We start from the raw sequence: 17,850 nt of genomic DNA on the forward strand, positions 1-17,850 counted from the left end.
ACAGGGAGAGACAGAGCATGAAGAGGGGAGGGTCAGAGAGAGGGAGACACAGAATCTGAAGCAGGCTCCAGGCTCTGAGCTGTCAGCACAGAGCCCGACGCGGGGCTCGAACTCACGGATCGCGAGATCATGACCTGAGCCGAAGTCGGCCGCTTAACCGACTGAGCCACCCAGGCGCCCCTGTGGGCTCTATTTTCAAACCAGATCCACAACCGGCCCACTTCAGCCCCTCCACGGCCCCACCCGGATCCCATCCACCTTCTTCTCCAGACTGTTCCACCGAACCAGCCCCCTCCCTGTCTTCCTGGCTCCCGTCGCACCTCCTGCGTGTGTTTCCCATGCCCACACCATTCAGCCACAGGGCTCTTGTGAAGGCCTGAGCCAGGTCAGGGTCCTCCCCTGCTGGGAAGCCTCAAGTGGCCCCACCTGAGAGTAAAAGTCAAAGTCCTCCCCAAGCCCATGGGGCCCCCTCAGTCCTCTCTAGGACTGTCCCCTTCTCTCACCTCTCTGGCAACATCGCTTATCATGTTCCCCCCCCCCCCCCCCCATTCTACTCCAGCCACAAAGCCGATTCCTGGAACACACCAGGCACATTTTCACCTCAGGGCCTTTGCACTGTTCCCTCTGCTTGGAATGCTAATTCCCTGCTTCAGGCCTTTGCCAGAATGTTGCCTTCTTGGTGAGGCTTTCTCTTAATACCTTTTCGAGCAAACTGCCCTCATACACTCCTCATCCTCCTTCCCTGTTTTAATTTCTGAATAATAGTTATCATCATGTGATATAATGTCTTACCTAAGTATTTCACTAGAATATAACCCGCAGGAGGGGCACCTGGGTAGCTCAGTCAGTTGAGCCTCTGACTCTTGGTTTTGGCTCAGGTCATGATCTCGGGGAGACAGAGCCCCATGTTGGGCTCCACGTTAGCGCCTGCTTGAGATTCTCCCTCTCTCCTCTGTCTGTCCGTCCCCTTCCCCCATGTGCTCTCTCTCAAAGTAACTGACAAATGTTAAAAAGAAAAAAAAAAAAAAAAAAAGAGGGGTGCCTGGGTGGCTCAGTGGGTTGAGCATCCGACTCTGGGTTTCGGCTCAGGTCATGATCTCATGGTTTGTGGGTTTGAGCACCACGGCAAGCTCCACGCTGACAGTGCAGAGCCTGCTTGGGATTCTCTCTCTCTGCCCCTTCCTTGCTCACAGGCGCATTCTCTCTCTCAAAATAAACCAACTTAAAAATAAATAAAATGTTAAAAAGAATGTAATCAACAAAGCCAAAGTATATAGTCAACCATAGCTAAATTATGGAAAGAGCCCAAATGTCCATCAACCGATCAATGGATACAGAAGATGTTACACACACACAATGGAATGTTACTCAGTGACCAAAAAGAATGGAAGCTTACCATTTGCAACAACATGGCTGGAGCTAGAATGTATTATGCTAAGCGAAATAAGTCAGTCAGAGAAAGACAAATATACGATTTCACTCATGTGTGGAATTTAAGAAACAAGACAGATGAACATAGGGGAAGGGAAGGAAAAATAAGAGAAAAACAGAGAGGGAGGCAAACCGATGAGAGACTCTTAAGTACAAATAACAAACTGAAGGTTGCTGGAGGCGAGCTGGGTGGGGGATGGGCTGATGGGTGATGGGCATTAAGGAGGGCACTTGTGATGAGCACTGGGTGTTATATATAAGTGATGAATCATTAGATTCTACTTCTGAAACCATTATTACACTATACATTAACTAACTTGGATTAAAAAAAAAAAAAAAAAAAGAACGTAACCCCAGGACAGAGGGAGTTTTCTGTACCTTGTAGAGCATTTTATCCCAGGTGCCCCCCAATAGTGTTGGCTCAATAAACACCCCTGGGATGAATGAATGAATGAATGAATGACCCTAGGGTAGATTCTTAGAATGATTAAAACATACCCACTTCTAGCCCCCAGAGAGCCCAGAGTTAGTGAAGGGACAGAAATTAAATAACTAGACGTCCTCACGTGGCAATAAGAACAAACAGGGAAAGGGGTGCTTGGGCGGCTCAGTGGGTTAAGCATCGCCTTCGGCTCAGGTCATGATCTCACAGTTTCTGAGTTCAAGCCCCGCAACTAGCTCAGTGCTGACAGCTTTGGAGCTTGGAGCCTGGAGCCTGGAGCCTGCCTCGGATTCTGTGTCTCCCTCTCTCTCTGCCCTTCCCCAGCTCACACTCTGTCTCCCAAAAATAAAAAAATAAACATTAAAAAAAAAAAAAGAACAAAGAGGGAGAGATAAATGGGGAGCCATGGTTTTAGTAATGTATGGCTGCTAACTGTGCTGGATGGTGAGGAAGTGACATTTGAGCTACGGGCTGTCTGATGAGGAGCAAAGATCGGGGAGAATATTCTAGGCAGAGAGAGGAGCCGGTGCAAAGCCAGAAATGAGCTCTGAGCATTTGATGAACAGAAGGAAAGCCACTGTTTGTGCCCCATCAACAACAGGTGGAAAAGGGTTAGGCATGGATGGGCCTACAAGGGTCAGATTACTTCTTGTGGGTGTTAAGGAAGGGAGCGACTAGGTCTCCTTGTGTATGTCAACTGGTCTTTCCCTTCTCTGGGCCTCATTTTGCCTCATCTGTGAAATGGGGGTAGGCCTGAGGCCCCTCTGCTTCCAGACATTCTCACCATCCCTCAAGACCACCCTAGAAGGCAGGCGCTATTACCATTGGATCAGGAAAGAGGCCCCAAAAGGCTAAACCACTTTCCCAAGGCCACAAGAGTTGTAAGAGCAGCCTCCATATTTGAAGCTGGCGGCCCCAGAGCCTTGGCTCTTAAACTCCACTGCCTATTGCAGCCCCCATAACCACAACAGGTACTGCAGTGCGGTGGTGGTTACTCGTCTTCAGCGGCAGGCAGAGCCCGCTATGGCCACTTACAAGCGGGGGGTCCTGGGTTAGTCGCTTGCGTCCCCTGAGCTCATTTCTTCATCTGTACAGTGTGCGCCCCAACATTAACCTCAACTAACACAACACTTGGCTGACCAGGAGGAATGAGGCCTCACTGCCAAACAACGGCGTGACTTTCAGAGATGGAAAGTGTGTGTGTGTGCGTGTGTGTGACGGGGTGTTGAGGGGTTTGGGTGTTTGGGGAAAAGGGACCCGGATCCCTAACGTGTAACGTGTGAAGGCTCATAAGTCTTTCCGTTCCTTTCTGGCGTTATTCCCTCCATTCAACCGCGGAGCAACTCTCGATCTCTCCCCCCACCCCCACCCCGTATTTTTTTTCCAGGCTGAAAAGAGGTCGTGGTCCCTTTAAGGCCCGCCCCTCCCTCCCCCAAAACTTCCCAGTGTCTGCTCTCTTTTCGATCCCGGACGGCCGGCCAGGCTCGCCGCCGAGCTGGTAGGGGCTGGGGGCGAGGGGTCGGGGAGGGGTGCAGGGGGATGGGTGGGAGGCGCCGCCCGCCGCCCGCCGCCGGAGCGCAAGGGGTGGGGGAGGGGCGGAGGCCGGGAGCGAGGCGGTGCAGATAACGCGGCCGCCGGGTCGCCCGCCGTGGGCGCGGGCCCGCTGGCGAGCGACCCGGAACGTGTGGCGCCGAGAACGGTTCCGCCGCGTCCCGGCCGCGCGCGACGGCGCGAGGGGCGTACGGGCCGGGCGCGGGGGCGGGGAGGGGAGGGGCCCCTCTCCCCCCTCCCCCCACCGCATTCCTCTGACGTCGGGACCTCGCGACCCCGCCCTTCAGTGGGACCCGCCCCGCCTCGCTTCCCTCGCGCGGATCACGTGTTGAAGGAGCTGCGCCGCCCCTCGGTGCGTTCGGTTTGCCTTTTCGGGTCTTCCCAGTGTGACTGGGAACTGATTTAGATCCTCATCGGCCCGCTCGCAACTTTCTTATCTTCCCAAACCCGCAGACCCACCAGTCCTGTCTCACTCGCTTAGTGCCACTGACCCCATTTCGATCTCCTGTTTCGGGAACCCTCTTTCACCCACTGGGAATGTTCCGAAGCATCTTTGGGGCGGTCGCCCGTACTTCCCACGACTCGATCCTCTGCAAGCGCAGCGTCTCCCACCTCCAGCAGTCAGCCCCATAACATTAGAGCCCTTAGGCGGGATCCTGCTCAGCCTCCGGCCCTGCCCCTAAGTTCTGGCTGTTGGGCGTCGTTGGACCCTAGAGACTCTGAGAAAGGGCATTATCTTCGTGGTGTCCCTACCCCGTCTCCACGGAAGGAAGTCCCGCCCCCGCCGGACGAGTAGAACACCAGGACTCCCCTTTGCAGAGCGCGAAAGCGCTGTGCCGCGTGCGGGACTTGTCTCTCCCTTACCCACGCGGGACTTCCACGCAGTAGAGTCCCTAGACTGTGGCAAGCCAGAGAGGTCAGGGCTGTCGGGTGGAAACCACTGGCCGGAGTGGTCAGGAGTTATCACAGGGCAGGCCTGGAGTCAGGACTGGTATGGACTAGGAACGCTTTTCAGAGCGGAGACTGCTGCACGGACTACTCCTCCGGCAGGAGGGGCCACTAGTGGGCAAAGTCTTCCAGATGGAAGAACCTGCACGGGCAAAGGTCAAATGGTGCGTGGAAGGTCCTTCCCTGTGTGCAAACTGAAAGGCACTATTGTGGCTGAATTTAGAGGTGGAGCAGTGAAACGACCCCCGGGAACGTGACAGGGTCCTAAGACAATCAGCACTAGCAAATGGTTTTATACCGAAAGGGTTAAGTTTGGGTTATTGAAATTCCTCCGGCATCGTAAAGGCCCGAGGTGGAGAGGAATAAGGTATAGTGGTGGGGACAGAGCTGCACTGGCAGCTGCCCCTCTGTCCAGGTCTAGCCTTCGGGCGCAACTCACAGCATGTTAATAAATACTTGGGGTACTGCAGGCCTTCGCCCGTTTAGAGGGTCGCCCCGCCTCCAGAGACGCCTGAAAGCCTGTTCGCGCCTGCGCTCTCGCTTCCGATCCTTTCCTTGACTGCGCCAAAGAGCGCCTCCCGGCCTGGGGAGGGCTTCGCCTTTTCACCCAATCAAAACCCACCGGTGGTCCTACTGTCTAGTGAGGGGACCCTTTCCACTCTTCATTGACTAATCGAGTAGAGACGAACAAGACGGGCATCTGCAGTAGCCACTAGAGAGTGGCAAAAGGGAGGGGTTTCCTTTTCTCCTCGCCGAGTGGCGCGGGAAGGTAGTCGCTGTGACTGGAAGACTAAGAAGTTTCGGCTTGAGGGATTAGTGAGGAAGCCAATGAAAGTGGAAAGAAGGCGGCGCTGTTCAGGCGAGTGGGGAGCGCCGTTCCTATCAGGTGCTCCAAAGGAGGCCAGGCCGTGCCAGAAACCCGACCTATCAGATTGGAGTTTATTTTAAGGCGGTGGGATTGGCGAAATGACTGGCAGAAAGCACTCGCCTATAAGGAGTGTTCCAGACAAACGAGGGCGGGCCGTCCTGCAGAACGGCGTGGGCTGTATCCAATAGGTGCGCAAGGCGTGCGGAGGCTTCCCCTCCCCCCTTGGCGGGACCAGTGGCTCCCCCTATCGGGTGGGGGCGGCGGGTGACAGGCGTGTCCCTCCCCCAATGAGAGGCGGGGGGAGGCGGGTTCTGCGCCGCCATGTCGCGGAGGCTGCTGCCCCGGGCGGAGAAGCGGCGTCGGCGGTTGGAGCAGAGGCAGCAGCCGGACGAGCAGCGGAGGCGGTCGGGAGCGATGGTGAAGATGGCGGCGGCGGGCGGCGGAGGCGGCGGTGGCCGCTACTACGGCGGCGGCAGTGAGGGAGGCCGAGCCCCTAAGCGGCTCAAGACGGACAACGCTGGCGACCAGCACGGAGGCGGTGGCGGCGGCGGTGGAGGAGCCGGGGCGGCGGGCGGCGGCGGCGGGGTGAGGCCAGGGTCTTAGGCGCCGGGGACGGCCGAGAAGGGAGGGAAAAATTTCCACCTTGAGGGTATTCATTTGGTGGGGGGGCCTCTGCGCACGCGCCCAGGCCCTCGCGCTGTGACGGGGTGGGGGAGGGGCAGGCGTTGGGCAAACGGCGGGGTTTGCGCGAGGACAGGCGCTTGCGCGTGCGCGCTACTCTGAGCGGGGGTGTGGGAGGCGGAGGAAGTAGCTCGCGCTGCGGGCGGCGCAGTGCGCAGGCGCCGCGGGCTGGGGTGTGGGGGCCAGGCACGCGGCCGGGCCGTTTTTTTTCCTTTATCGTTTAATTCACGGCCCTCATGCGCAAGCGCACTTCTTCTCCTCGGGCCTCGTGGGCGGTTGTGGGGGCGGGGGTGGCACCGCGTGAGCGGGGAATGGGTGGGCGGTGGCCTTTTCCGCGCTTGGGTGGGGAATTCTGCCCGATCTCTGTTTAATCCATGTAGTGTCATAGTTTGTCTCAATAGAGAAGTTGATCTTATATGAGGCTGTTCCCCCAGAACGGAATGTGTCCCCATTTTTGTGGGCAGTGAACACCGGAAGGAAGGCTTGTGGAAGGTCTTTTTTAGCCGTTTGGGAATTGAACTAACTTTGGAACGGCCACAAGTTTGCTTACAATTTCCGGGAGTTAACTGGATGCATGCAGTTGGTTTGCTGAACCAAAATGTTCCCTGAGGGTGAGAGTGAACGTTTTTGGTCTCCTAGTCGGAAAGGACCACCATTTGTTCCTCCTGGCTCGGAGCCCATTTCCTCCTCATGAAGTCCTCTCCCGTTCAGCCATTTGCAGGGTTTTCCAGGGTTTCGTGGTGATCGGTAGCTGTGATTTACTAGTGGTTTAATCTGTGCCAGGCCCTGTTGCACACTATTAAAAAAATACCCTAACCAGATCTTTAAGAGTTCTTTCTGTGTGAGCTACAGGGCGGTATTAACAATTCTGGACTTGTAAAGATGAAGTAAACTTGTTTAGATCTTGTAGCTAGTGAGGGGGGGAGGGGACAGGATTAGAATTTATGGGCAATGGAACTGCAAACCGCTGAGCTGGTAACCATCATCAGGCGGGTGTGCCTCTTGTGGTTTGTGTGGTTCATTCCTGAAATAGGATCCAATTCTGCCCCTGTTCCACGGGCTTCTGCTTGGTGGCTCTCAGACAGGAGGTTGGGCCCAGAGCCCAGCAGACACTAGAAAGTTACTTTTCTCCTGATTTCGGAAGACTGCTCTGTGTGTGTGTGTGTGTGTGTGTGTGTGGTGTGTGCGTGTGTGGAAAGATGCTTCTTGCAAGGGAATGATCTTGGTTTTTAGCTGCTGTGGGTTGGAGTTTCTTTTCTTTCTGAAGGACCTTTTTTGTCTTTTTCTTCAGGCTGGCCTAGGCAGTATTTTCCAACACAAATTTTGGTGGGTTATTAAAGACTAGAAGCAGTCAAGACTGCCCTGGCTTTCACAGCTTCTGGGTCACGGGCTGTTTTACCATGACTGGACGTGGGGATGAGTGTGGGGAACAGTAATACTTGGCTGACTGATGTTGGCAACTTGTTTCACTGGGGGGGAAAGGGCAAAGAGACGGTTGGATGCAGCGGGAGTGTTCTGATTCAGATTGCAGCAGGGTAGCGTTTGAGCCCTTCTTGCAAACTGCTGTCCCCTCTCCATCCCAGCCTTTCCCAGGGTTTCCTTGATGGGTGGAAAGAGAAAAGTTCTAGGAGGAATGTAAGGTGTGGGACATGCTTTGTTCTCCATTCTGCCTTCCTCAGAAGCTGCAGCAGGAACCATAGGGATAGTAGCCACCCACTCAGGGCCTGTGCTTAGCTGGCCCCAAACCCTTTTAGGCTGATTGGTTTGTATGGCCATCCTTTGTTGTCTGCCCTGTGTGACACTTAAGTGTCTCATCGGATGAGGTCCCCAACAGCACAGAGGGCAGTGGGCCACCATCTTGTACAGCAGGAAATGAAGTGATGTTGTTTTCCTTTCTCAGGAGAACTACGATGACCCACACAAAACCCCTGCCTCCCCAGTTGTCCACATCAGGGGCCTGATCGACGGAGTGGTGGAAGCTGACCTTGTGGAGGCCTTGCAGGAATTTGGACCCATCAGGTACTCCTATCAGAGCCCCGGGGTTGGACATAAAGAAGTCACCTCCTTAGTGTCCTATGCATTCTTAATTTCTGGTTGGAAGTGAGGTGGCCGGTGTGGCCCAGGGTCCTTTGGCTGTGTCCTGGGACTCCTCCACTCTTGGTTTTGGCTGTCATACTTGGGATCAGGTTTTAGTAAGTTCCATGTCTTTGTTGTTGTCTTTTTTTTTCTCCTGCCTGTAGTTTCTAGGCAGCAGTCTCCCCTTCAGCGAGTAGTTACTAAGTAGTTACTAAGTGTATTTGTCACACTGTAGGTGCTGGAAATAGAGTAGCAAATGAGATCGTCTTGGGCCCCTCCCAGACAGCTGCCTACGCAGAGTGGTCAGCACTGTGATAGGAAAGTCCAGGAGCCCATAGAAGGCATGTGACTCAGTCAAGGGAGGAGGGTTCAGGAAGGAAGGCTTCTCAGAGGAGGTGGTACCATCTCTTTTGTCTGTTGTGCCACTTAGGCGCAGGGTGTTGAGGTCAGGAAACCATGATGAAGGTGTAGAGGGGTCAAGAGACAGGAGTCAGTTCACGGAAAGTGGAACGTCTTCCTCTTGCCTGTGTTCTGGGAGGACTGAAACCTGTGTTCTCTTTGCCAGCTATGTGGTAGTAATGCCTAAAAAGAGACAAGCGTTGGTGGAGTTTGAAGATGTGCTGGGGGCCTGCAACGCTGTGAACTACGCAGCCGACAACCAAATCTACATTGCTGGCCACCCAGCTTTCGTCAATTACTCTACCAGCCAGAAGATCTCCCGCCCCGGGGACTCGGACGACTCCCGGAGCGTCAACAGCGTGCTTCTCTTTACCATCCTGAACCCAATCTATTCAATTACCACGGTGCGTGCCAGCGAGCCTCGTTTTAGATGCTTCTGTGAGATCTTCCTTCTTCCCTTCCTGTCCCCTCATCTGAGCCAGATTGACCTGCCAGTGCCCTTTCATCTTGCCCGTGTGCTTTTTACAGGATGTTCTTTACACTATCTGCAATCCTTGTGGCCCCGTCCAGAGAATTGTTATTTTCCGGAAGAATGGCGTCCAGGCCATGGTGGAATATCCTTTGTTGGGGGAGGGGTGTTCTTTGAGGTGGGGGGCTCTTACAAGGCTCCGCAGCGTTCTGTCCTTTCAACCAGTGTGGAACTTCTGAGTGCTTGCCAGATGCCTTCATGGAGTCCCCAGTCTGATGGGAGGGGTCGTTAATAAACAGTCTGCAACGTAGTGTGGAAAGCTCAGGGTCAGAAGTGCGGTAGGGGTAGAAATGGGGGGCTGGCAATGACCAGGAGACCTGACAGGGTGGATCTATTTCTGTGAGGAGGTAGGAGCTGGTGTTCAAAATAGGAACTGGTTTCTGCCAAGGTCCTCAGGTGGGCGGGAGCTTAGCCTTAGGAGGAAGCAAAAGGCCTGTCGCCTGACGGGGTGAGGGTTCACTGCAGGCGCTGAAAGAAGTCAGTAGGGCGTCCTGCATAGTGCTCTAAAGCATGGGTCAGGGTGCAGTGGGAAGCCGCTGACAGAGCTCCGAGGCAGGAGCATCCTCTGGTTGATGTTTCAGAGGTTGTCCAGCTTTGGTCAAAGCACATGGCACGAGTAGGAGAGGACTGGGCTAAAGAAGAAAGTGGCTAAGCCTGGGGTGGTGGCAGAGGGGGCCGGCTGCCACTCTGGGCCGGGAGTGCAGATGACAGGAACTCTGGGCAGTGGCGGCCCACCCACGCAGCCCTCCAGCTCACCTCCATGCAGGCGGCTGGTGACTGGGCAGTGAACTGATGATCCCAGAGCGCGTCTGCAGTATGGCCTTCGGGTGCTCCCTCGTCCTCCCTTTCTGGGACGACTTAAAGCCCTTCCCAGAGAGCACCCATCCCGCGGTTTTCCTTAACTGTACTCACATTTGATTCTGTGCAGAGTGCCCAGCGGGCCAAAGCCTCACTCAACGGGGCTGACATTTATTCGGGCTGTTGCACTCTGAAGATCGAATATGCAAAGGTAGGTCTGGGAAATGACTGCCCCTAGTCAACTTCCAGAGGAGCTGGGGCCTGGCTAATTTCAAGCTGTGTCTCGTTCTGCAGCCTACACGCTTGAATGTGTTCAAGAACGATCAGGATACTTGGGACTACACAAACCCCAATCTCAGTGGACAAGGTAATCCTGACGGCCACTTTGTTCTAAACACACCCGCCTTGCCTTCACTTGACTAGCGCACCTCATAGACCCGGGCTCAGGGTTATGTAATGCCATTGGGCTCCCTGTGGACATGGGAGGGCCTGGGGGGGCGGTCAGTTCTTGGAAAAGACACCCCAGTGGGAGATGGTGAATGAAGGGGCCTCTGTAGGTTCTAGTTGCTGCTGGGGGCCCTTTGATGTGGCGGAGGGTGTAGAGCCAAGGCAGAGGCTCGGACGGGGTGGGGAGCAGGCCCTCACTGAGCACAGGGCATGGCGATGGCTTATAAACCATAGCGGCTCCCAGGTGGATTCTGCTGCTTCCCTTCTGGGACCCTGCTTAGGGTCACTGACTCCATTCTCACCGGGCCAGGAATGGTGCTCTTGCTCTCCACTACCGAGAGGGTCTGCTGGTGGGGGGAGGGGCGGGGAGCAGCCGGGGGAGGCGGTGAGGGCTCCTGGGCCCTCGGAGCAGAGCCTTTGAGCAAGTTGACCTTGCGGAGGTGAGACACCCCGGATTGGAGCAGGGCGGACACGCCTCACCTCACTTGTAGAGGGGACTCAGCATCTCTGCGGGGGGCCCAAATGGACAACCCCCTTCCTAGAATCTGTCAAGAATGGTCTGCCTTGGATAGGAGGGAGAGGTGGAGGATTGCCTTTGAACACCAGCCGCACCCCCTCAGCAGGACCGTCCATCTCTGTCTTGGTCTGCTACGTCGGACTAGGCCGCGGGCTGAGGGAGGAGGCTGGTCGCTGACCTCACACAGGCTCTGGGAGGCCAGAGGCCCCCGTTCCCAGGCAGGCCCGTCTTGCTCGCCCTTGCAGCTGGGAAGCAGTGGGCAGGGTGGGCTAGACTCTTCCCCAGGACCCTCACAATGGGCGCTGTGGGCATGGCCGCCCCTCCAGAGATCAGAGGCAAATTGGTGACCGAGTGAATGTACCAGAGCGGGCAATGGCATTACATGACCGCTAACAGAAACATGGCAACCAACCATTTCTTCTCCAAGGAACACAAATAGAAGATGTGCAGACCGGCAGGGGCTAGTGGCAGGGGCCGGCTGTGCATTGGTTTCGATGCCTCTCAGCTTTGGCCGCCCCGAGGCTGGGGGTCAAACACAAGAGCTGATGAGGTGACCTGGAGTGAGGCGGTGCTTCGCCACCCCTCGGGGACCGTACTTCAGCGGCTCTGCCTCTGCACATTGCTCACCAACACACAGGGTAGAAACCACTAGCTCTTCCTGGAGAGAACAGAACATGCAGCCTCCACCACGTCCCCAGAAACAGCCGCAGACTTGAGCTCACTACATCAAGAACACCACACCGTGCTCCAAGGAACAGCTACAAGCACAGAGACAGAGGCAGACAGAGACAAAGAGAGAAAGAGACGCAACATGGCAGCAGACACTGCTTTTTTATTAAACATTAAAAAGCCAAAATCCAAGCAAACTTGAACCCGAGAATGTACACAGAAGTAGGAAACACAGAGAACAGAGCTCTCCCAGCCAGCCAGCGGCGCTCTTTTCGGAGAACGTTTCATAGACTGAAGTAGATTCCATGGGCCTCCAAGACAATAGGATCCTCTCTCCATTCCTCGCCATATGGGTTGGTTTTTGGTTTTTGTTTTTGTTTTTAAGTCCTTTGGTTTGGGGAGGGCCTTTTTTTTTTTCTTTTCTGTTTTGATATTTTTATTTTTTCCGCAGTCATCGGCTGCCAACATAATCTGCACCAACCGGAGATCAGAAACCAAAAAAAAAAAAAAAAACTTAAACCACAACAACAACAAAAAAAAAAAAATCAAAAAAAAAAAAAAAAACCAGATCTAAAACCAGACAGCCAAACAGCTCAGAGGTACACAGTTACCTGCTGGCGGGTAACCGGGCGCGCTCCCAAGGCCAAAAGCGCGGGCATAGTGGGGCCACTGGCACACTTCACAACCAGGAGACACGCACACGGAGCGCTACACAGCCAGAAGCACCGCACCACCGCACTGCAGCACACAATGTGAGGAGGTGACAACACGGAGGGACACTACCCACTTCATACACCTTTATTTTCCACTTTTCTGGTATCTTCTGAGGACAGAACATCTGTGAGCCATTTTTGATTTAATCAAAGCATTGACTTTTAAAAAACAATTCTTAAAAAAAAAATTGTAGCGGATGTGTACCGTAACTTGTATTTATGACTGTAAAACCATGTGATGCAGGGTCGCAGTGTATGTTTGATGGGACGCCATCTTTCAGAACTGTGCTAACTCACTGTTGAAGCGTCCAATGGTAAGAGAAAATACAGATTTGTTTTTTGTGACAAATGGACATTGTACTCTGTACTTCTGCTGTAAGTAGCCCTTTTCCATCTTTGTAATGACTGATTGTTGAAAACAAAAACCCAGGCTGGGTGGCAGGAAAGGGCAGTTGGTCTCGAGCCGTGGGGTTTGGAGTCTGCCAGACCTGGGTTCAAATCCCGGCTCAGCCGCTAACTTGCTTTGTGACCTTGGGCCAACACGTGTCTTAACTGCTCAGTTGAAAGTTAAGCGCTCAGGTTCCTTATCTGTAAAACGGGGCTGAAATAGTACCTACCTCATAGGGTTGTTGTGAGGAATTTCAGAAGTGGTGATGTCTGTAAAGCACTTAGCACAGTGTCTGGCGCTGAAGCGTTAAATTCATGTAGCGACTATGAGTCGCACCTGGGGTCTGGGGTGGATCTGCGCCATCGTCCGGGTCTGAGAATGTCGATGCCTTGTATGCGACTGCTCAACTGAACTGGTTCTGATGTTGCCCTGCTCGTCCTTTCCTACGGTCCCTCTCCTTGGGTCTGATGTGACGGGGCGGGATTCGGGTGGGGGGAGGACCAGAGTTGAGGAAGAAGGGGCCCAGAGAGCTGGGTGGGCCGAGAGCCCCTAGAACCTTGGGACTTCCGGGGCCAGATTTGATCTTCTGTCCGTCCTGCCCTCCCTTGGTTGTCCGCCTGCTCTTCGCTCCTCTCCCTTCACTGGGAGTTACTTTAGAAATCTGTTGTCGGCCTCCGTGACCTGACGGCTTCCGTAGCATCCGCAGGCTTCCCAGAGGGCCCCAGAGCTGGGCCTCCCATTTGGGCCCGGGCAGGGGAGAGAGCCCACAGGCAGGCCTCATCCTTCTCAGAGAAAGGAAACCAGCTGCTCCGTATGGGCCGAGGAAAGGAAGTCTGGGCTCCAGCCTTGAGGCTCGGGCTTCATGCCCACCCGGGGTCAGGCCACAGGAAGGAGGCCCCAGCAGCTCGGGTGAGGAAGGGAGGGTTTGCCTAAGGCTTGCAGGAACCAAAGGACTTTGAGGTTAGCCCCTAGTCAGGAGGGAAGACCCCTTTTTTCCAAGTTAGGCTCTGACTCTCTTCTCTGTCCACAGGTGACCCTGGCAGCAACCCTAACAAACGCCAGAGACAGCCCCCTCTCCTGGGAGATCACCCCGCAGAATATGGTGAGGGCAGGGGGTTCCCCTCCGTGGACTCCCGTGGCTCATGTGCCCCTGCCCGCCGCCCGCCGCGCAAATTCTCACCCGTCCTCCCTCTCTTTCCTTCCCACCCCCCAGGAGGGCCCCACGGTGGGTACCACAGCCATTACCATGATGAGGGCTACGGGCCCCCCCCACCTCACTACGAAGGGAGAAGGATGGGCCCACCAGTGGGGGGTCACCGCCGGGGCCCAAGTCGCTACGGCCCCCAGTATGGGCACCCCCCACCCCCTCCCCCACCACCCGAGTATGGCCCCCACGCCGACAGCCCTGTGCTCATGGTCTATGGCTTGGATCAATCTAAGATGAACTGTGATCGGGTCTTCAATGTCTTCTGCTTGTATGGCAACGTGGAGAAGGTGAGCTCCTGTGCGGTGCGTCGTTTTCCTCGTAGACCTGGCAGGCCCGAGCCTCATGCTCTTCCCGTGGGAGAGGGAGCCTGGCTAGGGGCGAGCTGGTAAAGAGAAGGAACTCACTTAGGCAGGGGACCAGCTGCAGGCATTTTGTTTGGCCCTCACCGTGTGGGTGTGGTTATCTCATTCATTGGGGGTGTTGACCAGAACATTTTAAGACCAAAGCGCTGATACTTCATACTACAGGGATGTGATTTATAAAACTTTATATGGCTAAAGATCGTCGAGTAAGGATTTTCTCCAGAAAACTTAAGATGATCTGGCAACACCGGGCCTTCCTGCCTTGCCTGTGTGACAGGTGGCTGTTCACCTCTGACCAGGTGGCCTCTTTCCTCTCTGTCAGACCCTTCTGAGTCCTGGAGGCGTCTGAGCCTGCGGCCCCTGGCCTAGCCTTAGCGGCCAAGTGCAGGTTGAGCGTTCCCTTGTGTGTCTGGCACTATTAAGAGTGCTTGGCGTGTAGTAACTTGCATTGCACTAGAATCCTTAATTAGACAAACAGGGGAATGAAGGCACGGAGGGTGATAACTTGCCCAGGTTCACAGGCTTTTATGTGGGAGCGGGACTCCCGAGCCAGAGAACTGGGCTTTAGTGCCTCTGTTACCAATTTTTACTGTCTTTAATGCTATCACCCACAGAGAGACTTTTTTGTTTTTAATGTATTTTTGAGAGAGCAAGCGCACACCTGAGCAGGGGACGGGGAGGGGCAGAGAAGGGGACGGACAGGAGCCAAGAGAGCCGGATGCTTTATTTTCTTGCCATGCCCCCTGGCTTTTGTTGTGCTTGTTAAGTGGTGCACGTTCCCGGGGTCACGGCCTGAGGTTAGAGAAACACGGTTGAGCTGAGCACTCACTGTGGGTCAGACCCGCTTCTCCGTTCTCTTGAAACATCATTCACGAGTGAGGAGGTGGAAGCCTCGCTCCAGAGTCAGGAGTTCTTGCTTCGAACTCGCTCCGAACGGGTGGCGCAGGGTCCCTGGAGGTCGGGCGATGGCGCTGATCACGGGTGCCGTCCTCCAGGTGAAATTCATGAAAAGCAAGCCGGGGGCCGCCATGGTGGAAATGGCTGACGGCTATGCTGTGGACCGAGCCATCACTCACCTCAATAACAACTTCATGTTCGGGCAGAAGCTGAACGTCTGGTAGGTACTTCGTCTCTTCAGGCGTGGGAATGTCGGCGAGGAACCGCGAAAGAAGGGACGTGGGATGTGGCTGCTCTGGAAAGGGCCTGGCAGAGGCGCACAGCGAGGCTGGCTGCTTGTCCGGGCAGGAGTGGGGTGTGGTGGGAACACTCCCCAGGGTTCAGCTGAAGCAGTGGGAAAAAGTGTGTGGGCCTCGCCTCTGCTGTGGAGCGATGCCCCCTGGGGCGCACGGCGTCTGCAGACTGGAACGAGGCGCCGGTGGAGGGCCTGGGGTCTGACAAAGAGCTCCCCTTCCCCGGTACAGTGTCTCCAAGCAACCAGCCATCATGCCCGGGCAGTCATACGGGCTGGAAGACGGGTCCTGCAGTTACAAAGACTTCAGCGAGTCCAGGAACAATCGGTTCTCTACTCCAGAGCAGGCAGCCAAGAACCGCATCCAGCACCCGAGCAACGTGCTACACTTCTTCAATGCCCCTCTGGAGGTGACCGAGGAGAACTTCTTCGAGGTGGGTGCTGTGGAGTTGGTCCTTCACCACAGCCATCTGAATAGGCTATTTATTCTAGCCTTCCAGCAAATCTCTGTGGAGCCCCTGCTCTCTGCCAGGCCCTGGGTTGGGTCCCAGGGTTGGGTCCCAGGGTTGCGGCAGGGACCAGGATAGATGGGCTGAGACTGACACCAGACTTAGTTTGCATTTCTCACAAGCGAGGATGGGCGGCTTCTTTGCTGGAAAGGATTTCTCCTCCCCTGGTGTTACAGAGCGGTGGTCAGAGTCCAGTCTCAAACATCCACGTTGTCATGCCCTTCGGGGGCTAGATAACATCAGAGGGGAGGAGCCTGTGAAGGCCTAGTTTGAGGAAACCAGGGCAGTGAGGGCGGAGGGCTGAATGGCACGGATGGACTTCAGACCTTGTTGTGGCCTCAGACGTTGCTGTTCAGTTCAGCAACACAAGTGGCTGGAGACGGGAATTTTAAAAAGCAGGTTCTCCGTTGTTGGCAACGTAACAGTAATAGTTACTACCATAATGACGATAGTTAACTTTAATAAAAACATAGTAAGAGGAGTGTGTCTAAACACGTTTTGGGGGGCGCCTGGGTGGCGTAGTCGGTTAAGCGTCCGACTTCAGCCAGGTAACGATCTCGCAGTCTGTGGGTTCGAGCCCCGCGTCAGGCTCTGGGCTGATGGCTCGGAGCCTGGAGCCTGTTTCCGATTCTGTGCCTCCCTCTCTCTTTGCTCCTCCCCGTTCATGCTCTGTCTCTCTCTGTCCCCAAAATAAATAAAAAACGTTGAAAAAAAAATTTTTTTTAAATAAAAAAAAAATTAACACGTTTTGGGTCATGGGCCACCTTAGAGTATGTTGTGTGATCAAAGCTTAGAAATGCTCCAGGAAAATTGTAAGTGCTCCCCGTCCGGGGCTGCTTGAATCCTGCGACGCGGTACTCCTGTTTCTGAACGTGTTTTCTATCTCTTGCAGATCTGCGATGAGCTGGGAGTGAAACGGCCATCTTCTGTGAAAGTATTCTCAGGCAAAAGTGAGTAAACGGCCCTTGCCTTTGTTCCCCACTCCTTGGTTGCGCATGGGCGGCCCCCTGCCTCCTGCTCAGGTCGGCCTAAAACCTCTGCATTGTGTCCAGGTGAGCGCAGCTCCTCGGGGCTGCTGGAGTGGGAATCCAAGAGCGACGCCCTGGAGACTTTGGGCTTCCTGAATCATTACCAGATGAAAAACCCAAGTGAGTATCTGTGTGTCCTGCAGCCGTTCCCTCCGTGGCCCGATGGTAGGCTGGCTTCGGGCCAGAGCCGACCTTCGTGCCACCAAGGTAGGGCCCCCAGAGATCTCTTCACCATTCGTGACACGGGCAGGGGGACCTGGTCGCCAGGAGATTAGACCGATGGTCCCCACGGGAGGACCAGGCCGGCTGTTGGCTGCCACCCACTCTGCCAGCCTGAGACTTATTCAGACTTGTCCCCTTGGGACTGGCGTTCTGTGCGTCAGAAGCTGCCAGTAAACACCCAGTAGTGCCTGTCACGGAGGCTGGCTCAGTACCCAGGAAAGGGGCTATTCTGGCCAGCAGGTAAAAGGAGTCCGCTAAGGGGCTGGGACTAGGATTCTCCATGGAATCGAAGGAAGAGAGGAAAGCGCCTTCAGTATTGGGCTTGTTGTTTAAGTCTGACATTGGGCAGTGATCAGGTAGATTCCCTGCAGTCAGTCTGCAGAAATGGAGAGATGGGCAGAAAGAGGGGGTGCTGGGTGGTTAGAGCCTCTGGAGAGGGGCCCAGACGAATCTTTCTTTTTTCTGTCTCGCAGATGGTCCGTACCCTTACACCCTGAAGTTGTGTTTCTCCACCGCTCAGCACGCCTCCTAATAGGTGCCTAGGAAGAGCCCCATCTGAGCAGGAAAACATTTCTCTTTCCTTTATGCTGTTTGTTTTGGGTTTTTTTGTTGTTTTTTGGGGGTTTTTTTTTTTTTTTTTTTTTTTTTTGCAAAAGTTCCTGTATTCCTTTTTTTAAATGCTAGGTTAGTAGGCTTAACCATAATGGAAACGCTGGAAGTCTGGAGGGGGAGGGGAAGGGGAACTGATATCTCCCAAGATTAACCTTCACTTTTTAAAAAATTATTGTACATGTGATTTTTTTTTTTTTTTCCTGTTCATACATTTGTGCTGCCCGTGTACTCTTGGCACATTTCAATAAAATTGTTTGGAAAATA

General features: G+C 54.6%; 1 protein-coding gene across 4 annotated transcripts; it reads left to right on the forward strand.

The window, feature by feature from the left end:
* The first annotated feature begins 3,301 nt into the window (after window positions 1-3,301).
* Window positions 3,302-17,850, forward strand: HNRNPL (heterogeneous nuclear ribonucleoprotein L). 4 transcript variants are annotated; one of them, XM_042918533.1, is made up of 13 exons: window positions 3,302-3,371; window positions 7,822-7,940; window positions 8,563-8,800; window positions 8,925-9,010; window positions 9,838-9,934; window positions 10,018-10,090; window positions 13,488-13,559; window positions 13,671-13,951; window positions 15,022-15,143; window positions 15,448-15,649; window positions 16,617-16,674; window positions 16,777-16,872; window positions 17,448-17,850. In XM_042918533.1, exons 3-13 carry the CDS (start codon window positions 8,576-8,578, stop codon window positions 17,504-17,506), a joined length of 1,371 nt encoding a protein of 456 aa, XP_042774467.1. In that variant the 5' UTR covers window positions 3,302-3,371; window positions 7,822-7,940; window positions 8,563-8,575; the 3' UTR covers window positions 17,507-17,850. The 4 variants fall into 4 exon arrangements, with proteins under 4 accessions (XP_042774467.1, XP_042774463.1, XP_042774464.1 ...); XM_042918530.1 differs by lacking the exon at window positions 3,302-3,371 and adding an exon at window positions 5,315-5,825; XM_042918532.1 differs by lacking the exon at window positions 3,302-3,371 and adding an exon at window positions 6,285-6,532.

The sequence above is a fragment of the Panthera leo genome, chromosome E2 (genome assembly GCF_018350215.1).
Source record: "Panthera leo isolate Ple1 chromosome E2, P.leo_Ple1_pat1.1, whole genome shotgun sequence".
In the NCBI taxonomy this organism is placed as follows: domain Eukaryota; kingdom Metazoa; phylum Chordata; class Mammalia; order Carnivora; family Felidae; genus Panthera; species Panthera leo.

Excerpts from the sequence above, each read along its gene's own strand:
- HNRNPL (XM_042918529.1), top strand. The coding sequence starts at position 5,562 with ATGTCGCGGAGGCTGCTGCCCCGGGCGGAGAAGCGGCGTCGGCGGTTG. Across the intron at positions 9,935-10,017 it reads TGAAGATCGAATATGCAAAG|CCTACACGCTTGAATGTGTT; the intron begins GTAGGTCTGGGA and ends CTCGTTCTGCAG. Across the intron at positions 16,873-17,447 it reads TTACCAGATGAAAAACCCAA|ATGGTCCGTACCCTTACACC; the intron begins GTGAGTATCTGT and ends TCTGTCTCGCAG.